Here is a 22621-nt window from a genome sequence, read left to right as displayed (position 1 = left end):
TGTGGAGTACAGAGGCAAATAAATAAATTATGGGTTTTGGTTCAAAACATTGTGGAGGGCACTGTATGTTTTAAAAGACATAGCACAGATACGTTAGTACATTCATAGGAAAGGTTTAAACTAAACTAAACTAAACTAAACTAAACTAAGTTTAAACTGCGGCACGGTGGTGCAGCAGTAGAGTTGCTGCCTTACAGCGCCAGAGACCCAGGTTCAATCCTGACTACGGGTGCCGTTTATACGGAGTTTGTACATTCTCTCTGTCACCGCGTGGGTTTTCTCTGGGTACTCCGGTTTCCACCCTCACTCAGAAGACGTATAGGTTTGAAATTAAATTGTAAATTTTCCCTAGTGTGTTTAATAGTGCTAGTGTATGGGGTGATCGCAGGTCGGCGTGGACTCGGTGGGCCGAAGGCAGCTGTATCTCTGAAATCTAAAGTCTAAAGAGTCATCCCTTTCCTCCCCAACATCTACTCACTCTGTCACTTCCTCCCCAACTCCAGGATAGGAGTGTAAACAAATTGCACACACTTCCTGTGATTGAGCCCAGCCATGTTATCACCAAAACAGATCCTGTCAGGTTGTTTTTCTGGAGGATTTTACCTCAGCTCAAGCTGAATAATAGATGTTTGCAGCCTCACAGCAGCTTAGAGCAAAGTTGTTTTCAACTTGCATCATTCTCCAATAATTTGACAGTAAATCATTGGGAAGAAATTATTAATGATTCGTGCCATATTTCTCTCTCTGTTTCCCTCTGTCAATCTGCCATTCCATTTCTCCCCCCATCTCCTAGTCAGTCTGATGTTCTGTACATGTTTTTTGATGTTGTTTGTCACTTGTTGTCAAGTAAGTCCAGGACATCTAGTTTAGTGTTGTGCTGTGTATGGTACGGCGCAGGCCCTTCGGCCCACCATGTCCATGCTGACCTTATTGCCTATCTACTTTAGTTTAAGTTTAGAGATAGAGTGTGAACCAATCTGCCCAAGGAGTCCACACTGACCAACGATCACCCGTACACTAGGTTTCTCCTACACAATCGGGGCAATGTACAGAAACCAATTACACAACTCTGCTTTATTCGCATTTGCCAGCATTAAGTCTATATTAGTTTAGAGATACAGCATGGCAACAGGGCCTTTGTCTCACTGGCTATAGATCGCCTGTTCCCACTAGTTCTAAATTATCCACCTTTCTCATCTATTCCCAACACACCAGGGACAGTTTATAGAGGCCAATTAACCTACAAAACCGCACATCTCTGGTATGGATAGGCTGCAGTATGGATAGGCTGCAGTATTGCTTGCAGTTCTGGTCGCCCCATTACAGGAAGATGCCATGAATTAGGTGGTATTAGCTACAGTCACAAGTTGGACAGACTTGGATTGTTTTCTCTAGAATGCCGGAGGTTGCGGGGAGACCTGATATAAGTATATAAAATAATGAGTGACATTGAAAGTCAGAATCTTTTTCCCAGGATTGAAAAATCAAAAACTAGAGGGCATAGCTTCATGGTGAGGGGACAAAGTTTAAATGAGATGTGTGGGCATGTTTTTTTTACAAATAGGGTGTCGGTGGTTGAAGCAGATACATTAGTGGCATTTAAAAGACTTAAATAGGCAGCTGTTAATACATGGGATCGAGGGAAATGGATTATGTGCAGGTAGATAAATGATGGCATCTTGTTCAGCACAGACTGAAGGGCCGAAGGGCCAGTTCTTGTGCGGTAATATTCTGTGCAATAAAAATAAATCAAATTGGGCAAGGAGGTAAATTGTGCTGCCTACTGTCTGATACCTATTTCATAATTACTGCACAAAGAAATGATCAACTCAATGCACTTAGAAAATCTTAATCCCGATTCTGGAGGGGTCACATTACAGAGCCGAACTCTACCCCCACTGATATATTCATTTCATTTTAGCAAGTTCCGATCAAGACAAAAGAAGGACTTATTAGTACCTAGCCCCTGTCACGTTCATTTCAAGGCCTCCTGAGGCGCTTAAAGACAATGAAGCGCTTTTGAAGGGTAGTATTTTTTATAATAGTGGCAAGTTTGAGCACAGTAAGCTGCCACAGAATAAAATAAGTACAGGTCCAACACTGATTTTCTGGCGAAACTCAGCGGGTGCAGCAGCATCTATGGAGCGATGCTCCATAGATGCTGCTGCACCCGCTGAGTTTCTCCAGCTTTTTTGTGTAACCTTCGATTCTCCAGCATCTGCAGTTCCTTCTTAAACACTGATTTTCTGGCAACTGGTGGTCTTGTCCCCTTATGTAATCATGATAAAATCCCCACTGGATGCCCCCCCCCCCCCCCCCCCCCAAATGTGATGTCTAGGCTGGGCGGGGTGGCCGATCTTGACCACACTGGGCCTTCTGCGGCCAATCGGCGAGACGAATTTGCCCCGTGCGGCTGGGGCTCTGGTACTCCACTGCCTCACAGCACTAGAGACCCCGGTTTGATCCTGTCTGTGTGGAGGTCACATGTTTCCCCTGTGACTGTGTGGGTTTCCTCTGGGTGCTCCGGTTTCCTCTCACATCCCAAAGATGTGCGGATTTGTAGGTTAATTGGCCTCTGTAAATTGCCGCGAGTGTGTGTACGGAGTGTGCAAAGAGTGCAAAAGTTCATAACATAGAACTAGTATGAACAGGTGATCGATGATCAACGTGAACCTGTGCAGTAACTCAGACGGTCAGGCAGCATCTCAGGAGAACATGGATAGGCGATATTTAGGTCACAACCCTTCTTCAGACACTCTCTTGTGAACCAACATACACCTGGTGGGCTGTGTGTTTAAAAGCTGTTGGGCTGTTGGTTGCACAGAGGCACAGTGATAGAGTTGCTGCCTTAATGACCCGGGTTTGATCCTGACTATAGGTTTGTAGATTATTGTAGATTGTAGGTCTGTACAGAATTTGTACCTTCTCCCTGTGACCACGTGGGTTTCCTCTGGGTGCTCCGGTTTCCTCCCACACTCCAAAGACATACAGATTTGTAGATTAATTGGCTTCAGTAAAATTATCCCTAGTGTATAGGATAATACTAATGCATGGGGTGATCGCTGGCCGAAGGGCCTGTTCTCCAAAGTCCAAAGGTACTGAGTGCAAATGGCAGACAGGCTATTCGCTAACAACAGGGAGTGGAGCAGAGTATGTACCACATAGAAACAACTACACCAAACAGACCGCTCGGCCCAACAAGTCTTTGCTGGTGTTTATGCTCCATATAAACCTAGCCCCATCCTACAGGGAGAATGTACAAACTCCACACAGTCAGCACCCGCAGTCAGGATCGAACCTGGGTCTCGGGCACTGCAAGTGTTGTTGCACTCTACTGCTGCACCACTGTGCCACCCTTCTTCATACTGATTTAGGTGGCGGGGGTTCAGGAGAAAGCTGAAAGGTTGATGGTGACGGGGCCTAGCAAGTATCTACGGGTGGATACAGGTGAAGAGGGGGTGGGATGGGCTTTATAGGCAGGTGGTTGAATGAAGGCCAGCGATGAAAAGTCAAAAGGCGTGAGATAGGGAGAGAAGAGGGCAGAACCATTTCAAAACCTTGTTTTCATGCAGGCCCTCAGAAGATGCTGATCAAAACAGCTTCACCGCAGTTGGGAGATGGCAGGAGGCAGTCTGTGGGATCAGTCCATTGATCATAAGTTCATGTTATAGGAGCAGAATTAGGCCATTCGGCCCATCGTCTACTCTGCCATTCGATCATGGCTGATCTACCTTGTCCTCTCAACCCCATTCTCCTGCCTTCTCTCCTCAACCCCTGACATACTAATCAATCACCGCCTTAAAAATATTTATTGATGGCCTCCACAGCCGTCTGTGGCAATGATTTTCCACAGCTTCACCACCCTCTGACTAAAGAAATTCCTCCTCCTCTCCTTTCTAAAGGTACATCCTTTTATTCTGAGGCTATGAAGCTTTGGTCCAAGACTCTTCCATTAGTGGAAGAATCCTTTCCACATCCACTCTGTCCAAGCCTTTCACTATTTGGTAAGTTTCAATGAGGTCCCCCCACATGCTCCTAAACTCCAGTCAGTACAGGCCCAGTGCCACCAAACGCTTATCAATTGTTAATCCATTAATTCCTGGGAGCATTCTCTTAAAACTTGGAAGCAATGTGTTTATAGCCAAACTCTTGGTTAAAGTGTACAGTGGCAGCTTCCAGCAGCTGGTGGGATAGCCTTTCCCTGCATATTCCTGTCTGGGCCACAGCTGCTGGGATGCCTTTGAACCAAGCAACAATTCCACGACTCCCGTTGGCGACCATATTTTGTTTCCCTTGAACAACTGATGAATCTGGATGCCCATCCTCGTGTCCCGACAGGTTCAATGTCCAAAAAAGGAGAAAGATTTGGTTGAGAAAACGAAGCTTTCATTTGAAATGCAGTGGGAGAGTAATCTTTACTTGGGAATTTAGTTTACTTCAGAGATACAGTGGGGAAACAGGAGTTCTGGAATCGGTCTGTCTTTTGTCCAACACCTGTATACGTGGCAAGAGCTGGACAGTTGCGTTTAGACTTTAGAGATACAGCATGGAAATAGGCCCTTCGGCCTACCAAGTCAGTGCCGACCAGCGATCACCCCGTACACAAGCACTATCCTACACATTAGAGCCAATTTACGATTCTTACCATAGCCAATTAACCTACAAACCCCAAGTCTTTGGAGTTTGTGTGTCTATATATACATACACAAACACACATATGTATTTCTGTGTGTATGGGTGTGTGTGTGTGTGTGTGTGTGCGTGTGTGTGTATATGTGTGTGTGTGCGCGCATGTGAGTGTGCATGTGTGTGTGAGTGTGCATGTGTGTGGTTGAGTGTGCATGTGTGTGTGAGTGTGTATGCATGTGTGTGAGTGCATGCGTGTGTGAGTGTGCATGTGTGTGTGTGTGTGTGTCGATGTGTGTATGAGTGTGTGTGTGTGTGCGTGAGTATGCGCGTGTGTGTGTGAGTGCATGCGTGTGTGCGTGCGTATGTGTGTGTGAGTGTGCATGTGTGTGTGACTGTGCATGTGTGTGTGTGAGTGTGCATGTGTGTGTGTGAGTGTGCATGTGTGTGTGAGTGTGCATGGGTGTGTGTGTGTGTGCATGTGTGTGTGTGAGTGTGCATGGGTGTGTGTGAGTGTGCATGTGTTTGTGTGTGCGTGTGTGTGTGTGTGAGTGTGCATGTGTGTGTGTGAATATGCATGTGTGTGTGTGAGTGTGCATGTGTGTGTGTGAGAGATGCATGTGTGTGTGTGAGTGTGCATGTGTGTGTGTGAGTGTGCATGTGTGTGTGTGTGAGTGTGCATGTGTGTGTGTGACTGTGCATGGGTGTGTGTGAGTGTGCATGTCTGTGTGTCCGTACATGCTTCTATTTGTGATTCTTGAGTTTGTTTACCTGAGTCAGACATTCTGGAGATTGAAGAGCTGAATGGAAGTTTATTTTCTCTTTGATGTTGGCACTTGGTTATAACATCTGCATTTCTTTCAGGAGAAGGCCTTATATAATCAGATACCCAATCAGATTCCCATTGAATCAGACAACCTCCCCGCAGCCCAGAATGCTGTCTCTACACCAGCGATGACGCAGGAGATGCACGCCATCACCAACAATGGCTCTGATCCCTTCCTCAACAGGCAAGTTGGGTTTTAATTTACAAATTCAACATTCAGTTGACAACAACCTTTAATTTTGGCAGAAGCATTAGTTTGAGCGAGTGTTATTAACGGACTTCCCTTTCTCCACCATTTTCCATCGCCTTTCTTCTCCATCTCCGCTATTGCCATCCCCTACTGGTCTTCATTTACAGTGGACCATACCACTCACGGCAGGCAAGTGCAGACAGTGGCTTAGGACTGGGAAGAACACCTGAAGACTTCTTGGGGCATGTGGAGGAAATGGATACAGGTGAGTCAAGAACAATGATAGTGAAAAGGTTTGTTTTGTATGCTATCCTATGAGATAGGGCGGCACAACGGCGCAGAGGTAGAGTCGTTGCCTTACAGCGCCAGTGACCCGGGTTCGATCCTGACTACAGATGCTGTCTGTATGGAGATTGTACATTCTCCTTGTGACCACGTGGGTTTCGTCCGGGTGCTCTGGTTTCCTCCCACACTCCAAAGCCATACAGGTTTGTATTTTAATTAGCTTGTGTAAATTGTACATTGTTCCTAATTTGTAGGATGTTGCTAATGTACGGGGTAATCGCTGGTCGATGCAGAGTCAGTGGGCCGAAGGGCCTGTTTCCACACTGTATCTCTAAAGTCCAAAGTCTAAAGAGATCAGATAACACTATACATGAATACAGTCATCAACCTCAAGTACAAAAGATAGCGCAAAGGGGAACATACAGAGTGCAGAATATTGTTCTCAGCATAGACGTGCACCAGTTCCAGAGACAAAATCCAATGTCCGCAATGGGGTAGAGGTGAATTTGCACAATACCCCAGCTTGTGGAAAGACCATTCAGAAGCCTGATAACAGAGGGGAAGAAGCTGTTCCTGAGTCTGGTGGAGCGCCCATTGAACCTTCTACCCGACAGTAGTGGAGAGAAGAAGGAATTACCATGGTGGGACAAGCCATTGATTATGTTGGCTGCTCACCTGAGGCATTGCGAAGTGTAGATGGCCGATGGTGGGAAGTCTGGTCCAAGTGATGGATAGGGATACATCCACATCCTGCAGTCACGGCCATTAAATTGAACCTTAAATATATAACTAATTAATAAATTATTTTTTGATGTGGAAACACATTTTCACAAAAAACAGTTTATAAATGAAAGCAACAACATATATATCAAAAGAAAGAGTGTAGAAACAAGGAACTGTAGGTGCTGGTTTACCAAGGAAAGATACAAAATGGTGGAGTAACTCAGCAGATCAGGCAGCATCCCTGGAGAACATGGACAGTCTAAAGAAGGGTCCTGAACTGAAACATCACCTATCCATCTTCTCCAGTGATGTTGTCAGATCTGCTGAGTTTAATTTAGAGATACAGTGTGGAAACAGGCCTTCTGGTTCACCGAATATACACCGACCAGCGATCCCCGCCCATTAACACTATCCTATACATACTAGGGATAATTTACTTTTGTACCATGGCAATTAACCTACAAACCTGTACGTATTTGGAATGTGGGAGGAAACTGAAGATCACAGAGAAAACCCACGCAGGTCAAGGGAAAACTCCATACAGACAGCACCCGTAGTCGGGATCGAACCTGGGTCTCTGGTGCTGTAAGCTCTGTAAGGCAGCAACTCTGCCGCTGCACCACCATACTGCCCAAACTTACTATGCTGAGTTACTCCAGCATTTTGTGTCTTTTCTAAATCAAAAGAGAGATCATTTTAAACACAATAATTAGCTCCAAAGGAATATCATCTAACAGTTCATAGATACCTCTATTTGAGTTCATTTGGTGTGGTTAGAGTCTGTACTCTGAATCAGAATAATGCATTCATATATGTGGACGATTTCTGTAACTTACCAGTGACCCTTCAGTATCTTACTAAATGGTTACATACATCAGAGTCTTTCTGATCTATAGAGCTCAGATTCAAACTGGGCATTAAACTCACAACTGAGTCAAGTCAAGGTTGTTGTCATATGCACAAGTATGGTCAAATACAGGTACAATGAAAATCTTGCAGCAGCATCACATGCACAGAGACTGAGACAGACACAAAACCTAAATTATATATAAATCATACAAGACCGTGAAAAGAAAAAACTGCAAATACAAGACATTAGTGCAAAACACAATTAGAAAACAAGTTAATGGTAGTGCAAGAAGTGGTCTGTAGTGTTTGTTTAGGTGCTCACCTTGTTAGGTGATCAGAAGGACCTGTTTTCGCACTGTATCTCTAAACTAAACAAAACTAAACTAAACCTTTCTGAGTTTTGTTGGCTTAGAGCTTATGTGAGGAATGTATTTTTTAGCAGCATTCAAAGTAAGTTCATTGTTCTTTACTTGCAGGTGATATGGGCCAGACTGCGATGACTACAAATCAGCCCAGCCGCTTCCCTGACTTCCTGGATTCCCTGCCTGGAACCAACGTGGATCTCGGGACCCTGGAAGGCGAGGACCTGATGCCAAGCCTGCAGGAGCCCTTTGGCTCGGACATCTTGCCTGATGTGGAGTCCAGCCTCAATCCTAAAGAGACTTTCCTCACTTGGTTGTAATCACTGCAGGAAGCGAGAGGAAGGAAGGAAGATAACTAAAATGGAGATTGAGATGGAGTTACCTTTTCTGCTTGGATCAGAGGCAGAATGCCTCAAGTAGTGCTTTTTTGTTTGCCTGACAACTTTCATGTTCGTCCCTACAACCCAAAGTGGTATATGCTTGTCATTTAACTAAAGGCGGCTAGCAGTACTTTATATGAACTATATCCTAGAACTATCTCAATGTCTTTGGCCTTCCACATAATCATGGGATTAACCTTTAGTAGAAGATCAAAGATTCCACTGCTTGACCTGTCTTGCATGGCCAAATGGATGATTCTTTTTCCATATTATAATATTATTATATTATTAGCAACTAAAGGAGGTTTGAAAAACTGAACCTAAGAGATTGACTATTTGTTTTGTGATTGGAAGTCTCTTTGGTTCAATGTTGAATGGAAGGTTGGGTGGGGAAGGATTGGGATAGGGTGGGGGGAGGGGGGAAGGTTATTCATACTCAAGTGGTTATTTTGGTGATCTTTTATCAGGAGATTGAAGTGATGCCAAGGACTTCTCATCTATTTAACATGAACAGAGCTTTAAAATTGTTTGTATTGTTCAATATATAAAATAATGTACAAAAGGAGGGCAAATATGGAGTCCAAAGTTTGGTCGCCATGACGATAGTGTCCATTTGCACATGAGGCCCTTCTGGTTGTTCATGTTGCAAGTATATATTACTCGTCATCTATTACTTATTTCTCATGACTTAGATGCCAATGTCGATAGACTTATCACTATCAAACATCTTACCTTTGCCTGTCATATATAGTGAAGGTGTTAACCATTTAAAACTATCTTTAACACCACTGTGGAAAGGGTAGACAGGGGAATAGGGAGTAAGTTTGCTGAAACCCTTCATTTCACCTTTAGCTTCTAGGCATCTCAATTTTCAAAGCTTTGAGAATATAACATAGCCAAATTTAATGGTAGTCCCTCATAGTTTGTTGTTATAATACTACGTGCTGTAAAAATAGACTTTTGCAAAGAAAAAGCTATCACATTTTTATCAAGTGGCAATTTAAATCATTTTTTAAGAAAACCTTTTTTTTAATTATTATTGTAAGGAACTTGGATTTTGGATTTTTAACACATTGAATACTCGAATTGTTATACTGTAAAAAAAAAAAGAAAGAGTTGGAACTTGGAATGACAAAGAGGGAAAATGGTGTGATGGGTTGGGAAAGGCCAGTAAGGAACAGGATGTATTGTGCAAGTTGGGAGTGGAAAGTGATGTTGGATTTGTAGCTTTGTTGTTCTGAGTTGTGGGTCAAAGTCCTCATGGAGGTGCCCTCATTACAAAATAAGACTTGATACCCAGGCTTTGATACAGTCTGAAGGAACTTACAACGCCACTTGGCCATCCCTGATTCCTTTTCGCAGGGAAGTGGGTCAGGAACTCCAGTGGGAAGCGCGGGAGAGAGTGGCTGATGTAAAATGAATTTGTGGTAATTGTTAATCATTCGTTTTGACGACAGGAGGAGAGGTCGGGCCTGGCAATGCAGTCTGTAGCACCGAGAGTTCAATTCCTGATGCTTGAGACTGCATTACGAACTCTATGAGCCCGGTATTGTAGCTGCTCTTGTGTGTCTGTGTCTGTGTCTGTGGATAGATGCAAAAAGCTGGAGTAACTCAGCGGGCCAGGCAGCATCTCTAGAGAAAAGAAATAGGTGACGTTAACGGGTCGAGACCCTTCTTCAGGCTGTGTCCATCTAAGTGACAGACCCAGTATAAAGCATGGGCGTGGGATTACCTTTACCCCTTGTGCTTGTCCCCCACCTCCCTTTTAATCCTGAGTAGTTGGAGGAAGGTCTCTAAATGGAAATAATGCATAATTGGACAGAGAAAGTCAATGAGGTTGCTGCGTGCATTTTGTTAGCCATTTTTTCTGCGGTTTGTTCACAGGACCCTCTGTAAGCAAAATATCCCTGGATCGGGCAATGCATAAACATTGGACTCTAAGAGTTGTCTGAAGGTACATTGGATCTCTGAGCCAATATGCCATCACCCCAAGCTTGGCCACTAACTCCTGCTCCCTTCCCTTGGTTGCATGCGTTTCTGGAGGTGTGTGGTGTTTTGATAGGAGGGGTTGCATTGGAACTTGTGGCAGTGAGGAGTTGCAAACAAGGAAGGAAATCACTTCATGTTCACTTTGGCCAGTGGTGGGAGTGGTAATGAGGTATTGATGAGTGTGGGTGTCGGGAGGGGAGGTGGGGTAGGGTGTGGGGGGGAGGAATAGACTTCAGGCTTGGGGTTATTCCTGGGCTATCGTTTCCTCCCAGCCAGAGGTGAAAGGACAGAAAATGGGGAGTAGCCAGACACCAAATAACTGTCCTCACTTCTCTAATATAACCTGAATTTATCAATCTTTGTTCATATCTGGGATGCTCTTTCCTGACAGAATTGGCACTGTGTCTGATTTTTTAAAATATATATATATATATAAAAAAGCTTGGAATCTTAATGTGAGTTGAGTGAATTGCACTTTTAGACCTTAATAGTAAACTAGTTTCTCTTATTATTGTAAATTTGTGTTAATCAACTGACTTTTTAGTATCTCATACTGAATTCTGCTGTTGCTTCTGCTTTATCAATGTATACTCGAATCTGGGCAGTAAGGAGGATCTTTGAATCAAACAATCTGAGCTGTCTGGGGCATTCATGTAACCTGAGATAATTCTCACCTTTAAATGCAGGTGCAACCTCCTCTCTGATGGAAATTGGGTTGAGGTTCCAGAAATTATCCAGAAGAGTGAGAATTGCTGGTTGTCCCTTTGTATACTGACTGGGGCACAATATATTCCAGAGCTTGTAGTAAGGGGGGAGTCGATAGTCATTGGGCACAGAGGTTGTTTTTTGGATTTGAGTTTGCGTGCTCTCCCTGTGACCGTGCGTGGGTTTCCTCCGGGTGTTCCAGTTTCCTCCGCTCTCCTCCCACATCCCAAAGACGTGCAGGTTTGCAGGCTATGTGTTGGAAGGAACTGCAGATGCTCGTTTACACCGACAATTGATGCAAAATGCTGGAGTATAACTCGGCGGGTCAGGCAGCATCTCTGGAGAAAAGGATAAGGTGGCCTTTTCTTCTGAGTTGCTGTCTCACCCGCTGGTTTACTCCAGCATTTTGTGTCTACCTTTGGCTTCGTAGGTTAATTGGCCGCTGTGAAATTGCCCTCAATGTGGATGCGAAAGTGGAATGACGTAGAACCGGTGTGGGTGGGCGATCGATGGTCGGCATGGACTGGGTGGGCCTGCTTCCATGCTGTGTCTAAGATGACCCCACCTCAATGCTTTCTATTATTTCCAGTGAATGGATAATGATAGGACAACTGGCAGCCAGTACTCAGCGGATCATGCCGCCCGCCCGCATCTCTGGAGAAAAAGGATGGGTAATGTTTCGGGTTGGGACCATTTTTTCGCCAATACTGGGACCTGGCAGAAGAAAGTGAAGGCCCGTTTCCCCCCAGGGCAATAATGAGAAGCTGCATGGAAGGCACAACATGGGATTTGTAAAATAACAATGCAGAGAGGAACAGATGAGAAAGTTAGGACAACAACAATATTTTAGGTGTAATTTTGGATGATCTAGGAAAGGAGTGTTGGAGGCACCAGGAACTGCAGATGCTGGAAACCTGAGTGCAACACAAAGCGCTGGAGTAAGTCAGCGTGTCAGGCAGTATCTGTGGAGCGAATGGAGGAGTGGAGAAGGTGTGGAGCTAATTTTCAAAATGGACAAGTTCTGCTTGCCAGAAAACCAGTCTAAGTCTGTGAGGACGTAATCGGTAACTGGGACTGTCAATTAAAACAAATATTATTTCTATTACACTGCAAGCATTTCCGATGCTCAATCTATTCGTACAGTATGCAAGTGTATCTTGTTTGTGTCCTTATTTTTTGAACTTGGGTTATTTTGTACTGAGATGTGTGAACTTTGCCTGTAGCTGGGTAAACATACACGTTGTATGTAAACACAGTTCAGTTCTGGTTTAAATCCTTGCAGTCCTGTACTACAAGCTTTAAAAAAAATAAATATAATTGGATTTCATCTTTTGAGTATTTGTTCTCATTTTACCATCCACGTGGATAAGAATATTTGTTTGTGTAATCCCATTGTGGTTTTATCTTTTGTAGAAAGGAACTGCAGATGCTGGTTTACACCAAAGATAGACACAAAGTGCTTGAATAACTCAGCGGGACAGGCAGCAGAAGTGTCCCGACCAGAAACATCAGCCATACTTTTCCTGCAGAGATGCTGCCTGACCTGATGAGTTCCTCCAGCACTTTGTGTCTATGGTTTTATCTTTGGCCTATGTCAGTCATCGCCATGTTGTTCATATCCACCACACATTCTACAATACAAGACATGAAGTCCAAAGTGTTGAGTAGCTCAGCGCACCTGGCAGCATCTCTGGAGGACATAGATTGGAGATGTTTCTGGACGGAACTCTTCTTCCTCAGAATCAATCTGGTGAAACTTGTCTGAGTATCCCCAAAGAAAAGGATATCAATAAGGTTGTGACCGGATTCTGTTCCTGTGAACTGCTTGCAATCGATACTTCTCGTCAGTCAGCAATGAACAAAAAACGCGCGTGGGAGAGGATCACGGAAAGAGTTGCGACGGGAGCGTGGACAAGCACGGTGAGAGAGGTCACCAGCCACCAGGGGGCGGCCCAGTGGAGCCGCAGTAGAGTTGCTGTCTTACTGCGCCAGACACCCAGGTTTGATCAGAGAGTCATAGATAGAGTGATACAGTGTGGAAACAGGCCCTTTGGTTCAACTTGCCCACACCGGCCAACATGTCCCAGCTACACTAATCCCACTTGGTCCATATGCCTCCAAACCTGTCCTATCCATGTACTTGTCTAACTGTTTTTAAATGTTGGGATAGTCCCAGCCTCAACTACATCCTCTGGCAGCTTGTTTCATGCACCCACCAACCTTTGTGTGAAAGAGTTGTCCCTCAGATTCATATTAAATCTTTTCCCCTTCACCTTAAACCTATGTCCTCTGGTCCTCAATTCACCTACTCTGTGCATCTACCCGATTTATTCCTCTCATGATTTTATACACCTCTAGAAGATCACCTCTCATCCTCCTGTGCTCCAATGAATAGAGTCCCAGCCTGCTCAACCACTCCTTATATCTCAGACCTTCTAGTCCTGGCGCCATCCTCGTAATTCATGACTGAAATGTATCTGTACAGAGTTTGTACGTTTTCCCTGTAACCGCGTGTGTTTTCTCCGGGTTCCTTCCCCACTTCAAAGACGTACAGGTTTGAAGGTTAATTGGCTTCTGTAAATTGTAAATTGTCCCAAGTGTGTGGGAAAGTACTCGTGTGTGGGTGATCTCTAGTCAGCGTGGAATCGGTGGGCCGAAGGGCCTGTTTCCACGCTGTATCTTTAAAGTCATAATATCTCAGCGCATGGTGACCCCAAATCTGAGCACAATACTCCACCTGTGACCTTGCCAGTTCTTTGTACAACTTAATAGTCTGTAGATATTTAGAATATCCCCAAACTTGCCAAACAAGCCTTTCTTGGGGCTGATTTTGGCAAAAAAGTATGTTTTAATGATTACTCAATGTCGCAACTTATGTAGGACTCACTCGCAGGAGGCGCCAAGGCTAGGTTCTACTTCACTGAACATGCCTGGATGACTTCCTGATCTCACGCACTGATAATCATAAACGAGCTCTATGGTATTGTCAGTTCTCATAATCTTTTTCTTATTAATTAATGTCCCCAGTACACTCATTCACAAAATAGCTGACATGTGAAAGATGAACGGATAAGACATTCTTGTCATCTTTCTCTCCTGGTGAGTTAAGAGCACAATTATGCATGGATTTGACTGATGATTGGGGATGAGTGCTAAAATGGGGATGATGAATTTGAGAGGGTCACACAGAACTCCCGTTGGAGAGGGGAGGAGAGCCTTTTTCAAGTAGGTACACCTTGAGGAGATTTCGTAGTGGAGCAGATAAAATGTGCGCAAAGGAGCAGCAGATGCTGTTATATACTGAAGGTGGACACAAAGTGCTGGAGTAACTCAGCGGGGTAGGCAGTATCTCTGGAGTAAAAGGATGGGTGATGTTTCGGGCCGGAACCCTTCCTCAGACTGAAAGTAGAGGGGAGGAAACTGGGGGTAGGAAAAGGCTAAAACAAAGCAGAGACGTCAACAGATGACCTCAGGAAGGGTGGAGCCCACAATGGCCCGTTGTTGGCTGGGGAAGAAATGATAACGAAGGGATGCAAGGATGCAAACAGCGGAACAAGAGGACAACTAAGGTGGGGGCGGGGAGGGAAAGAGAGGGAATGCAAGGTTACTTGAAATTAGAGAAATCAACTTTAATACCATTGAGTTGTAAGCTCCCAAGCAAAATATGAGGTGCTGTTCCTCCAATTCTCACTCTGACAGTGGAGGATGCCCAGGACAGAAAGGTCCCACACAAGGTCCCACATAAGAGATTAGTATACAAACTTAAAGCACATGGCATTGGGGGTTCAGTATTGATGTGGATAGAGAACTGGCTGGCAAACAGGAAGCAAAGAGTAGGAGTAAACGGGTCCTTTTCACAATGGCAGGCAGTGACTAGTGGGGTACCGCAAGTCTCAGTACTGGGACCCCAGCTATTTACAATATATATTAATGATCTGGATGAGGGAAATGAAGGCAATATCTCCAAGTTTGCGGATGACACTAAGCTGGGGGGCAGTGTTAGGTGTGAGGAGGAGGCTAGGAGACTGCAAGGTGACTTGGATAGGCTGGGTGAGTGGGCAAATGTTTGGCAGATGCAGTTTAATGTGGATAAATGTGAGGTTATCCATTTTGGTGGCAAAAACGGGAAAGCAGATTATTATCTAAACGGTGGCCGATTGGGAAAGGGGGAGATGCAGCGAGACCTGGGTGTCATGGTACACCAGTCATTGAAGGTAGGCATGCAGGTGCAGCAGGCAGTAAAGAAAGCGAATGGCATGTTGGCTTTCATAGCAAGAGGATTTGAGTATAGGAGCAGGGAGGTTCTACTGCAGTTGTATAGGGTCTTGGTGAGACCACACCTGGAGTATTGCGTGCAGTTTTGGTCTCCCAATCTGAGGAAGGACATTATTGCCATAGAGGGAGTGCAGAGAAGGTTCACCAGACTGATTCCTGGGATGTCAGGACTGTCTTATGAAGAAAGACTGGATAGACTTGGTTTATACTCTCTAGAATTTAGGAGATTGAGAGGGGATCTTATAGAAACTTACAAAATTCTTAAGGGGTTGGACAGGCTAGATGCAGGAAGATTGTTCCCGATGTTGGGGAAGTCCAGGACAAGGGGTCACAGCTTAAGGATAAGGGGGGAAATCCTTTAAAACCGAGATGAGGAGAACTTTTTTTCACACAGAGAGTGGTGAATCTCTGGAACTCTCTGCCACAGAGGGTAGTTGAGGCCAGTTCATTGGCTATATTTAAGAGGGAGTTAGATGTGGCCCTTGTGGCCAAGGGGATCAGAGGGTATGGAGAGAAGGCAGGTACGGGATACTGAGTTGGATGATCAGCCATGATCATATTAAAGGGCGGTGCAGGCTCGAAGGGCCGAATGGCCTACTCCTGCACCTAATTTCTAATGTTTCTATGTTTCTATGTTTCTATGAAAGGTGAGTGTGGGAAGGGGAAGGAGAGTTAAAATGTTTGGTAACCAGGAGATTGCGTAGGCCAAGGCAAGCTAGGCGTAAGTGCTCAGCGAAATGTTCGTCCAGTCTACGCTTGGATTCTTCAATGTATAGGAGCCCACACCAGGAGCACCGGATGCAGTAGATGAGGTTGGAGGAGGTGCAAGTGATTGTGTATCAATGGAACTGATCAGCAGGATTGGGAATTTCTGATCAAAGAAGCATACGAGCTAACGTGAACTATGTGTGATCAGGTTGAATGTCGCTCTGGGACACGGAGGAAGATATTAAATCTGGGGTTGTGCAGAGGAAGTTTTTTACATAGAGAACATAGGAGCCTGGAACTTGCTGACCGGGGTGGTCATGCAGGAAGGTACGACAGTGACGTTTAACAGGCTTTTGAATAAATGTATGGATGTGCAGGGAATGGAGTGATATGCATCAGGTGCAGGCGAAGGAGATTAGTTTGACAGCATCATGCTTAGTGTGGGCATTATGGGCTGAAGGGCCTGTTCCTGTGCTCTTCTATGTTCTATGTTCTCAATCTAGTTTAGGTTAGAGATAGAGCATGGAAACAGGTCCTTGGCCCCACCGAGTCCACGCCAACCAGTGATCGCTGTACACTAGTTGTATCCTACACACTAGGGACAATTTACAGAAGCCAATTAACCTACAAACTTCCACATCTTTGGAATGTGTGAGGAATCTGGAGTGCCCGGAGAAAACCCACACCATCACATGGAGAACGTACAAACTCTGTATAGACAGAACCTGTTGTCAGGATCGAACCCAGGTCCCTGGTGCTGTGAGGCAGCAACTCTACCGCTGCACCTCCGTGTCGCCCCAGGGCTGTGATGCTGGAGAATCGCCTCCTTTCCTTTACATTGAAATCGATGCTGGTGCTATAAGGATGGAGCCACCAACGAGAGACTATTCTGCCACACTAGTTTGACACCTGGGAAATAAGTTGAGAATCGAGAATACTCTGAGCCATAAATCAGAAAAATGCTGTGAAGTTGTGAACGAGTTTTGTTCTTGCTCATGTGCGTGAGGCGTGGGTGAATATAATCTGAGCTACAAGCAGTGCAAGCACTTCCACACAATGGCTTGGCTGTTATCCATCTGCCAGCGACAACCAATCTACTTCAGGGTGCTTTACTGACAGGCGAAGACACTCATTGTTAATAACAACCCTTTTATTTGTCTTCTCTGTACTTGCCTTTATGTTAAACGACGCCAGAGTTTCTGCGAAAAGCAGGAGAACTTGCCTTTCCAGCTCGGGCACCCATCCCCTTCGTTCCCCTCCTGAAAGGTGATCGCATCCCGTGGTTGTGCAATGCTGACTGTTCTACGATACTTTGCCACAGGTGTCCAAGCAATGTCGATACTTTGACACAGGTGTTGGCAGGGAGTTCCGTCCGGAGGGTTGCAGTAGGGCCTGGAGCTGATGAAAGAAGGTTGGGAAACTTGCAGCCCGATAGATGTTTGTAACATTATGCGAGGCACAGAGAGGGCAGACAGTCAGAACCTTAATCCCAAGACAGTAATGTCAAAGACTGGAGGGCCTAGCTTTATGGTGAGAGGGACAAAGCTTAAAGGATTGAGCAGGGCAAGTTTTTTACACAGAGGGTGATGAGTTTCTGGAACGAGCTGTCATTAGGTGGTGGTGGAGGTGATAGCGGTGTCTAAGAGACTTTTAGATAGGCACATGGAAATGCAGGGAATCGAAAGATATGGATTATGTTCAGGCAGAGGAGGTTAGTTTAACTTGACACCATGTTCTGTGTGGGCTGAAGGGCCTGTTCCTGCGCTGTGCAATTCTAAGTTCAATGATCTATGAAGCTCAATGTCTATAACTCTGGTTGTTTATCCGCCAAAACCTGTTAACAGGAACATACCGCCATGTGTTGCCTGAGCCCATACAACTAATGAAAGAAGAATAGGACCGTCTTGAGTTAGCACATAGAACAGAAATGAGTCCCGCATAGGAATGGGCCCTTTGGCTTCCTTGTTCGTGCCAAACATGATCTCTCCTGCCTGTACAACATCCATATCCCTCTATTCCCCGCACTTCCATGTGCCTATCTAAACGCCTCTTAAACACCACTATCACTGCCTTCGCTACCACCACGGGTGATGTGTTTCATACCCCACCACTATCTCTGTAAAAAAACTTGCCCTGCACATCTCCAATAAACTTGTCCCTTCTCACCTTACAGTATGGCTATGTCTTCTTGCGTCGGGCATTTCCACCCTGGGGGAAAACGGCTCTGACTGTCTGTCCTGTCGATGCCTAATTTCTATATACTTCCATAATTTTATATGCTTCTATCAAGTTTCCCCTCAACATCCTACCTTCCAGAGAAAACAATCCAAGTTTATCTAACACCTCCCTGTAGCTGAAACCCTCTAATTCAGGCAACATTCTGGTAAAATTCCTCTGCACCCTCTCCAAAGCTTCCACATTCTTCCTGTAATGGGATGACCAGAACTGCACACAATACTCCACATGTAGCCTTACCAAAGTCTTATAAAGCTGCGTCATTACTTTGTATTTCTCATTCCCACATCTACATCCAAAGATTCAGAGTTCTATGTTTCTCATTCCTCACATTATTCCTTTCAGCTCAGGAGTTCTGTGTTATCCCACTCCCTAGCACCTCAAGTCCTGGCAAAATGCTGGGAAATCCTCTCTGAACTCTTTCCACCGTAAGGGCATCTTTCCTGTTACAGGGTGACCACAACTGAACACAAGTCTCCAAGATAGCCACAAAATGCTGGAGTAACTCAGCGGGTCAGGCAGCATCCCTGGAGAGAAAGAATGTGTGACATTTCAGGTCGAGACTCAAGGCTCCAAGTGCAGCTTCATCAACTGCGAGGAATCTAGGGTGAGCTGCAGAACTACAACTGGAACCTATCAGTAAGTTGGCAACTTCGATTTTAGTCAGCATGACCCTCTTACGTTTAAATGCCAATGGTTCTACTCACGCCTGCCAGCATTTAGCAGTGAGATACGAGATACAGGACCATTAACAAAGATCTTGTTTGCAAATATTACAAACTCCAGAACTCCAGCCCCCTGGTGGTGTAACCATACTCTCTTTAAACCCTGTATCTCAGGAGAACGTGGATAGATGGCATTTCAGGTTGGTACCCTTCTTCAGATGTGTTTCCACTCTTTGAATGACTGTTTGGGCACAAGTCCAAAGTTCTTCTTTTAAGCGAAATGTGCCCTGATTTTGTCCAAGTTAATTACTTCAGGATTTGTTTACCTCACGGAATGAATGTAAGAGGGCACCGCGGTGGTGCAACAGTAGAGTTGCTGCCTCACAGCGCCAGAGACCCGGGTTCAATCTTGACTATGGGTGCTGCCTGTGGGAAATTTGTATGTTCTCCTTGTGACCGCGTGGTTTTTCTCTAGGTGCTCGGGTTTCCTCCCACACTACAGGTTTGTAGGTTAACTTGACGTTTGGTAAAAAAAATTGTTTCTATTGTGTGTGGGATGGTGCTAGTGTTCGGGGATCGCTGGTCGGCATGGTCTCCATGGAACAAAGGGCTTGTTTCTGCGCTTTATCTCTAAACAAAACTTAACTAAAAAAAGTTGGAAATTGTCCCTAGTGGGTAGGATAGTGCTAGTGTACGGAGTGATCGCTGGATGGTGTGGGCTCAGCAGGCCGAAGGGCCTGTTTCCATGCTGTATCTCTAAAGTCCCTAAAGCAAGTACTAGTTTTTGTTGCTGATCTACTGAAATGATTCGATAAGTTCTTGCTAAATATTTTAAGCATCTGCTAAGAATTGAGATGGCCATTCTGTTTAAAGTAATGTTTTGATTCAGGGCCAGCTTCAACTCGAATCCTTTTAAACAATAGCCAACACCTAGGGGTCATAAGTGTTATTTAAAGTTTTTTAAGCCAGTGTAATAACTTAAAAAATACTTTTAACAGCTACCATATGCGTCTTCTGGAGATGGCAAGGATTATGGTGTGGGAATGTGTGCAGTGTTATTTTTAACTAACTGCTGTTGGCCAAATGCAGTCCAGCTGTACAATCCAATACTTGCCAGCCCACAGAAAACTGCCTCTCTCAGACCCCAAACTCTGACGTCCATCTGCCTCTTGCCTGAGAGAACACTGTATGTCTCAGGAGTTGACTATAGTTGCCTGGCGCTTTGGTCGTAGATAATTCTGCTGCATATTTCTGCTTCTTGCAAGCTTTCATTAAATTGCAGTAGTTTTTTTAGATAGACACAAAGCGCTGGAGTAACTCAATGGGTCAGGCAGCATCTCTGGAGAAAAGGAATGGGTGGCGTTTTGGGTTGAAACTTTCAGACTCGAGCATTTTATGTCCATCTTCGGTATCGATGGTGCCAGACCCGCTGAGTTACTCCACATTTTATCTCTATCTTCTGTGTAAATCAGCATCTGCAGTTCCTTTCTCCACGTGATAGATGGATAGAGGTGAGGGGTTTTTTTTGGCAGATGTGTGCAGTAAGTGACAAAAGGCTTGAGGTGAAAAGGAGACAAATAAATCTCCGATAAGGTGAAAAGAGAAGGAGTGTAATGGGAGGGAGGGAAATGGTGGAAGGGGACAATGAGGAGGGGAAAGAGGTAGGGGGAGGGAGGGGGATTAGAAAATTAGGGACTCGGGGATGGGAGATGAGGAAAGAGGTAAGAAGGAGAGGAAAGGAGCAGGTGATTGAGGCAGGATAGTCCGTTTTTTGGGTTCTGCAGATGCTGGAGTAACTTAGCAAGCTGAGCAGCATCCTTGGAGAACATGGATAGGTACATTTTTTGGGGGGTTGGACTGAGGAAGGGTTTCGACTCAAAACGTCGCCTAATCATGTTCTCCAGGGATGCGGCCTGAGCGTAGAAACAAAGAACTACAGATGCTGCTTTATACCAAAGATAGACACAGTGCTGGAGTTACTCAGTGCTTTGAAGGGTCCCGACTCAAAATGTCATCCTTTTTCTCTAGAGATGCTGCCTGACCCGTGGAGTTACTCCAGCACTTTATGTCTTTCCATACAGCAGGTCTTCTTGACTCCACCAGGTGGCGGTATTTGCAGCTCAAGAGTTCAAGAGAGTTCAAGAGAGAGTTTTATTGTCATGTATCCCTGATAGGACAATGAAATTCTTGCTTTGCTTTAGCACATAGAACATAGTAAGCACGAATACTGAACAGTGTGGCCATATACCAATATATAAATATATACATACATGAATAATTAAACTGATAAAGTGCAAATAAACATATTATTGGCTATTAATGTTCAGAGTTTTGTCCGAGCCGAGTTTAATAGCCTGATGGCTGTGGGGAAGTAGCTTTCCTGAACCTGGTCGTTGCAGTCTTCAGGCTCCTGTACCTTCTAACTGAAGGTAGTGGGGAAGATGAGTGTATGGCCAGGATGGTGTGGGTCCTTGATGATACTGCCAGCCCTTTTGTGGCAGCGACTGTGATAGATCCCCTCGATGGAAGGAAGGTCAGAGCCGATGATGGACTGGGCAGTGTTTACTACTTTTTGTAGTCTTTTCCACTCCAGGGCGCTTAAGTTGCCGAACCAAGCCACGATGCAACCGGTCAGCATGCTCTCTACTGTGCACCCGTAGAAGTTAGAGAGAGTCCTCCTTGACATACCGACTCTCCGTAATCTTCTCAGGAAGTAGAGGCACTGATGTGCTTTCTTTATAATTGTATCAGTGTTCTCGGACCAGGAGAGATCTTCAGAGATGTGCACGCCCAGGAATTTGAAGCTCTTGACCCTTTCCACCATCGACCCATTGATATAAACGGGACTGTGGGTCCCCAACCCCCCCTTCCAAAGTCCACAATCAGTTCCTTGGTTTTGCAGGTGTTGAGGGCCAGGTTATTATGCTGGCACCATTTGGTCATTCGGTCGATCTCACTTCTATACTCTGACTCATCCCCATCAGTGATACGCCCCACAACAGTGGTATCGTCAACGAACTTGATGATGGAGTTCGCACTATGACCGGCTACGCAATCATGAATATAGAGTGAGTATAGCTGGGGGCTAATCACGCAGCCTTGAGGTGCTCCCGTGCTGATTGTTATCGAGGATGACACATTTCCACCAATTCGAACAGACTGTGGTCTGTGAATGAGGAAGTCGAGGATCCAATTGCAGAGGGATGCGCAGAGACCCAGTTCTACGAGTTTGGTAACCAGCTTGGAGGGGATGATTGTGTTAAATGCCGAGCTGTAATCAATGAATAACAGCCTGACATATGAGTTTTTGTTATCCAAGGTCGTCCAGAGCGGAGTAGAGAGCCAGCGAGATCGCATCCATCGTTGATCTGTTGTGGCAGTAAGCAAACTGCAGTGGGTCCAAATAGAAAACATAGAAACATTTGTTGAGGTAGCAGTTGATTTGCGCCATGATCAACCTCTCAAAGCATTTCATCACCACAGACGTTAGTGCCGCTGGTCATTGAGGCACATCACCTTGCTCTTCTTGGGCACCGGTATAATTGATGCCCTTTTAAAGCAGCTCATACAAAGATGCCCCATCCAGGCACGGATTGGGGTAGTCTTGAGTAATTGAGAAATGTTTTTGTGACTGACAATAGCAGGGACTTTGGGGGAGATGACAGAATTTCATTATAAAATTACACCTGTGTCACTCTGGAAGCATTTCTTTCAGCCAAAGTTTAGTGGAAATTTGCAACGCTTTCCTTCCAAGAAACTTCCAAGACTTGAGATTGAAGGTTTCTCAGGAATGGAGGGCGCCG

The 22621-nt window shown here is 45.1% G+C and overlaps 1 protein-coding gene across 3 annotated transcripts in view; it reads left to right on the top strand.

Moving 5' to 3' along the window:
• wwtr1 (WW domain containing transcription regulator 1) overlaps nucleotides 1–12262 on the top strand; it is a 112513-nt gene extending 100251 nt beyond the window's left edge. For 2 of the 3 annotated variants that reach the window (XM_055645712.1, XM_055645713.1), the window contains 3 exons: nucleotides 5491–5636; nucleotides 5810–5907; nucleotides 7976–12262. In XM_055645712.1, coding sequence (XP_055501687.1) covers nucleotides 5491–5636; nucleotides 5810–5907; nucleotides 7976–8181 — 450 coding nt within the window. In that variant the 3' untranslated portion in view covers nucleotides 8182–12262. The remainder of the gene's footprint in view (nucleotides 1–5490; nucleotides 5637–5809; nucleotides 5908–7975) is intronic. The other variant, XR_008724546.1, reaches the window with a different exon arrangement.
• The last annotated feature ends 10359 nt before the right edge of the window (nucleotides 12263–22621 follow it).

The sequence above is a fragment of the Leucoraja erinacea genome, chromosome 14, assembly GCF_028641065.1.
Source record: "Leucoraja erinacea ecotype New England chromosome 14, Leri_hhj_1, whole genome shotgun sequence".
Taxonomy (NCBI): domain Eukaryota; kingdom Metazoa; phylum Chordata; class Chondrichthyes; order Rajiformes; family Rajidae; genus Leucoraja; species Leucoraja erinaceus.
Note: the sequence above shows the minus strand (reverse complement) of the source record. Positions and strands in the feature narration are given on the sequence as shown.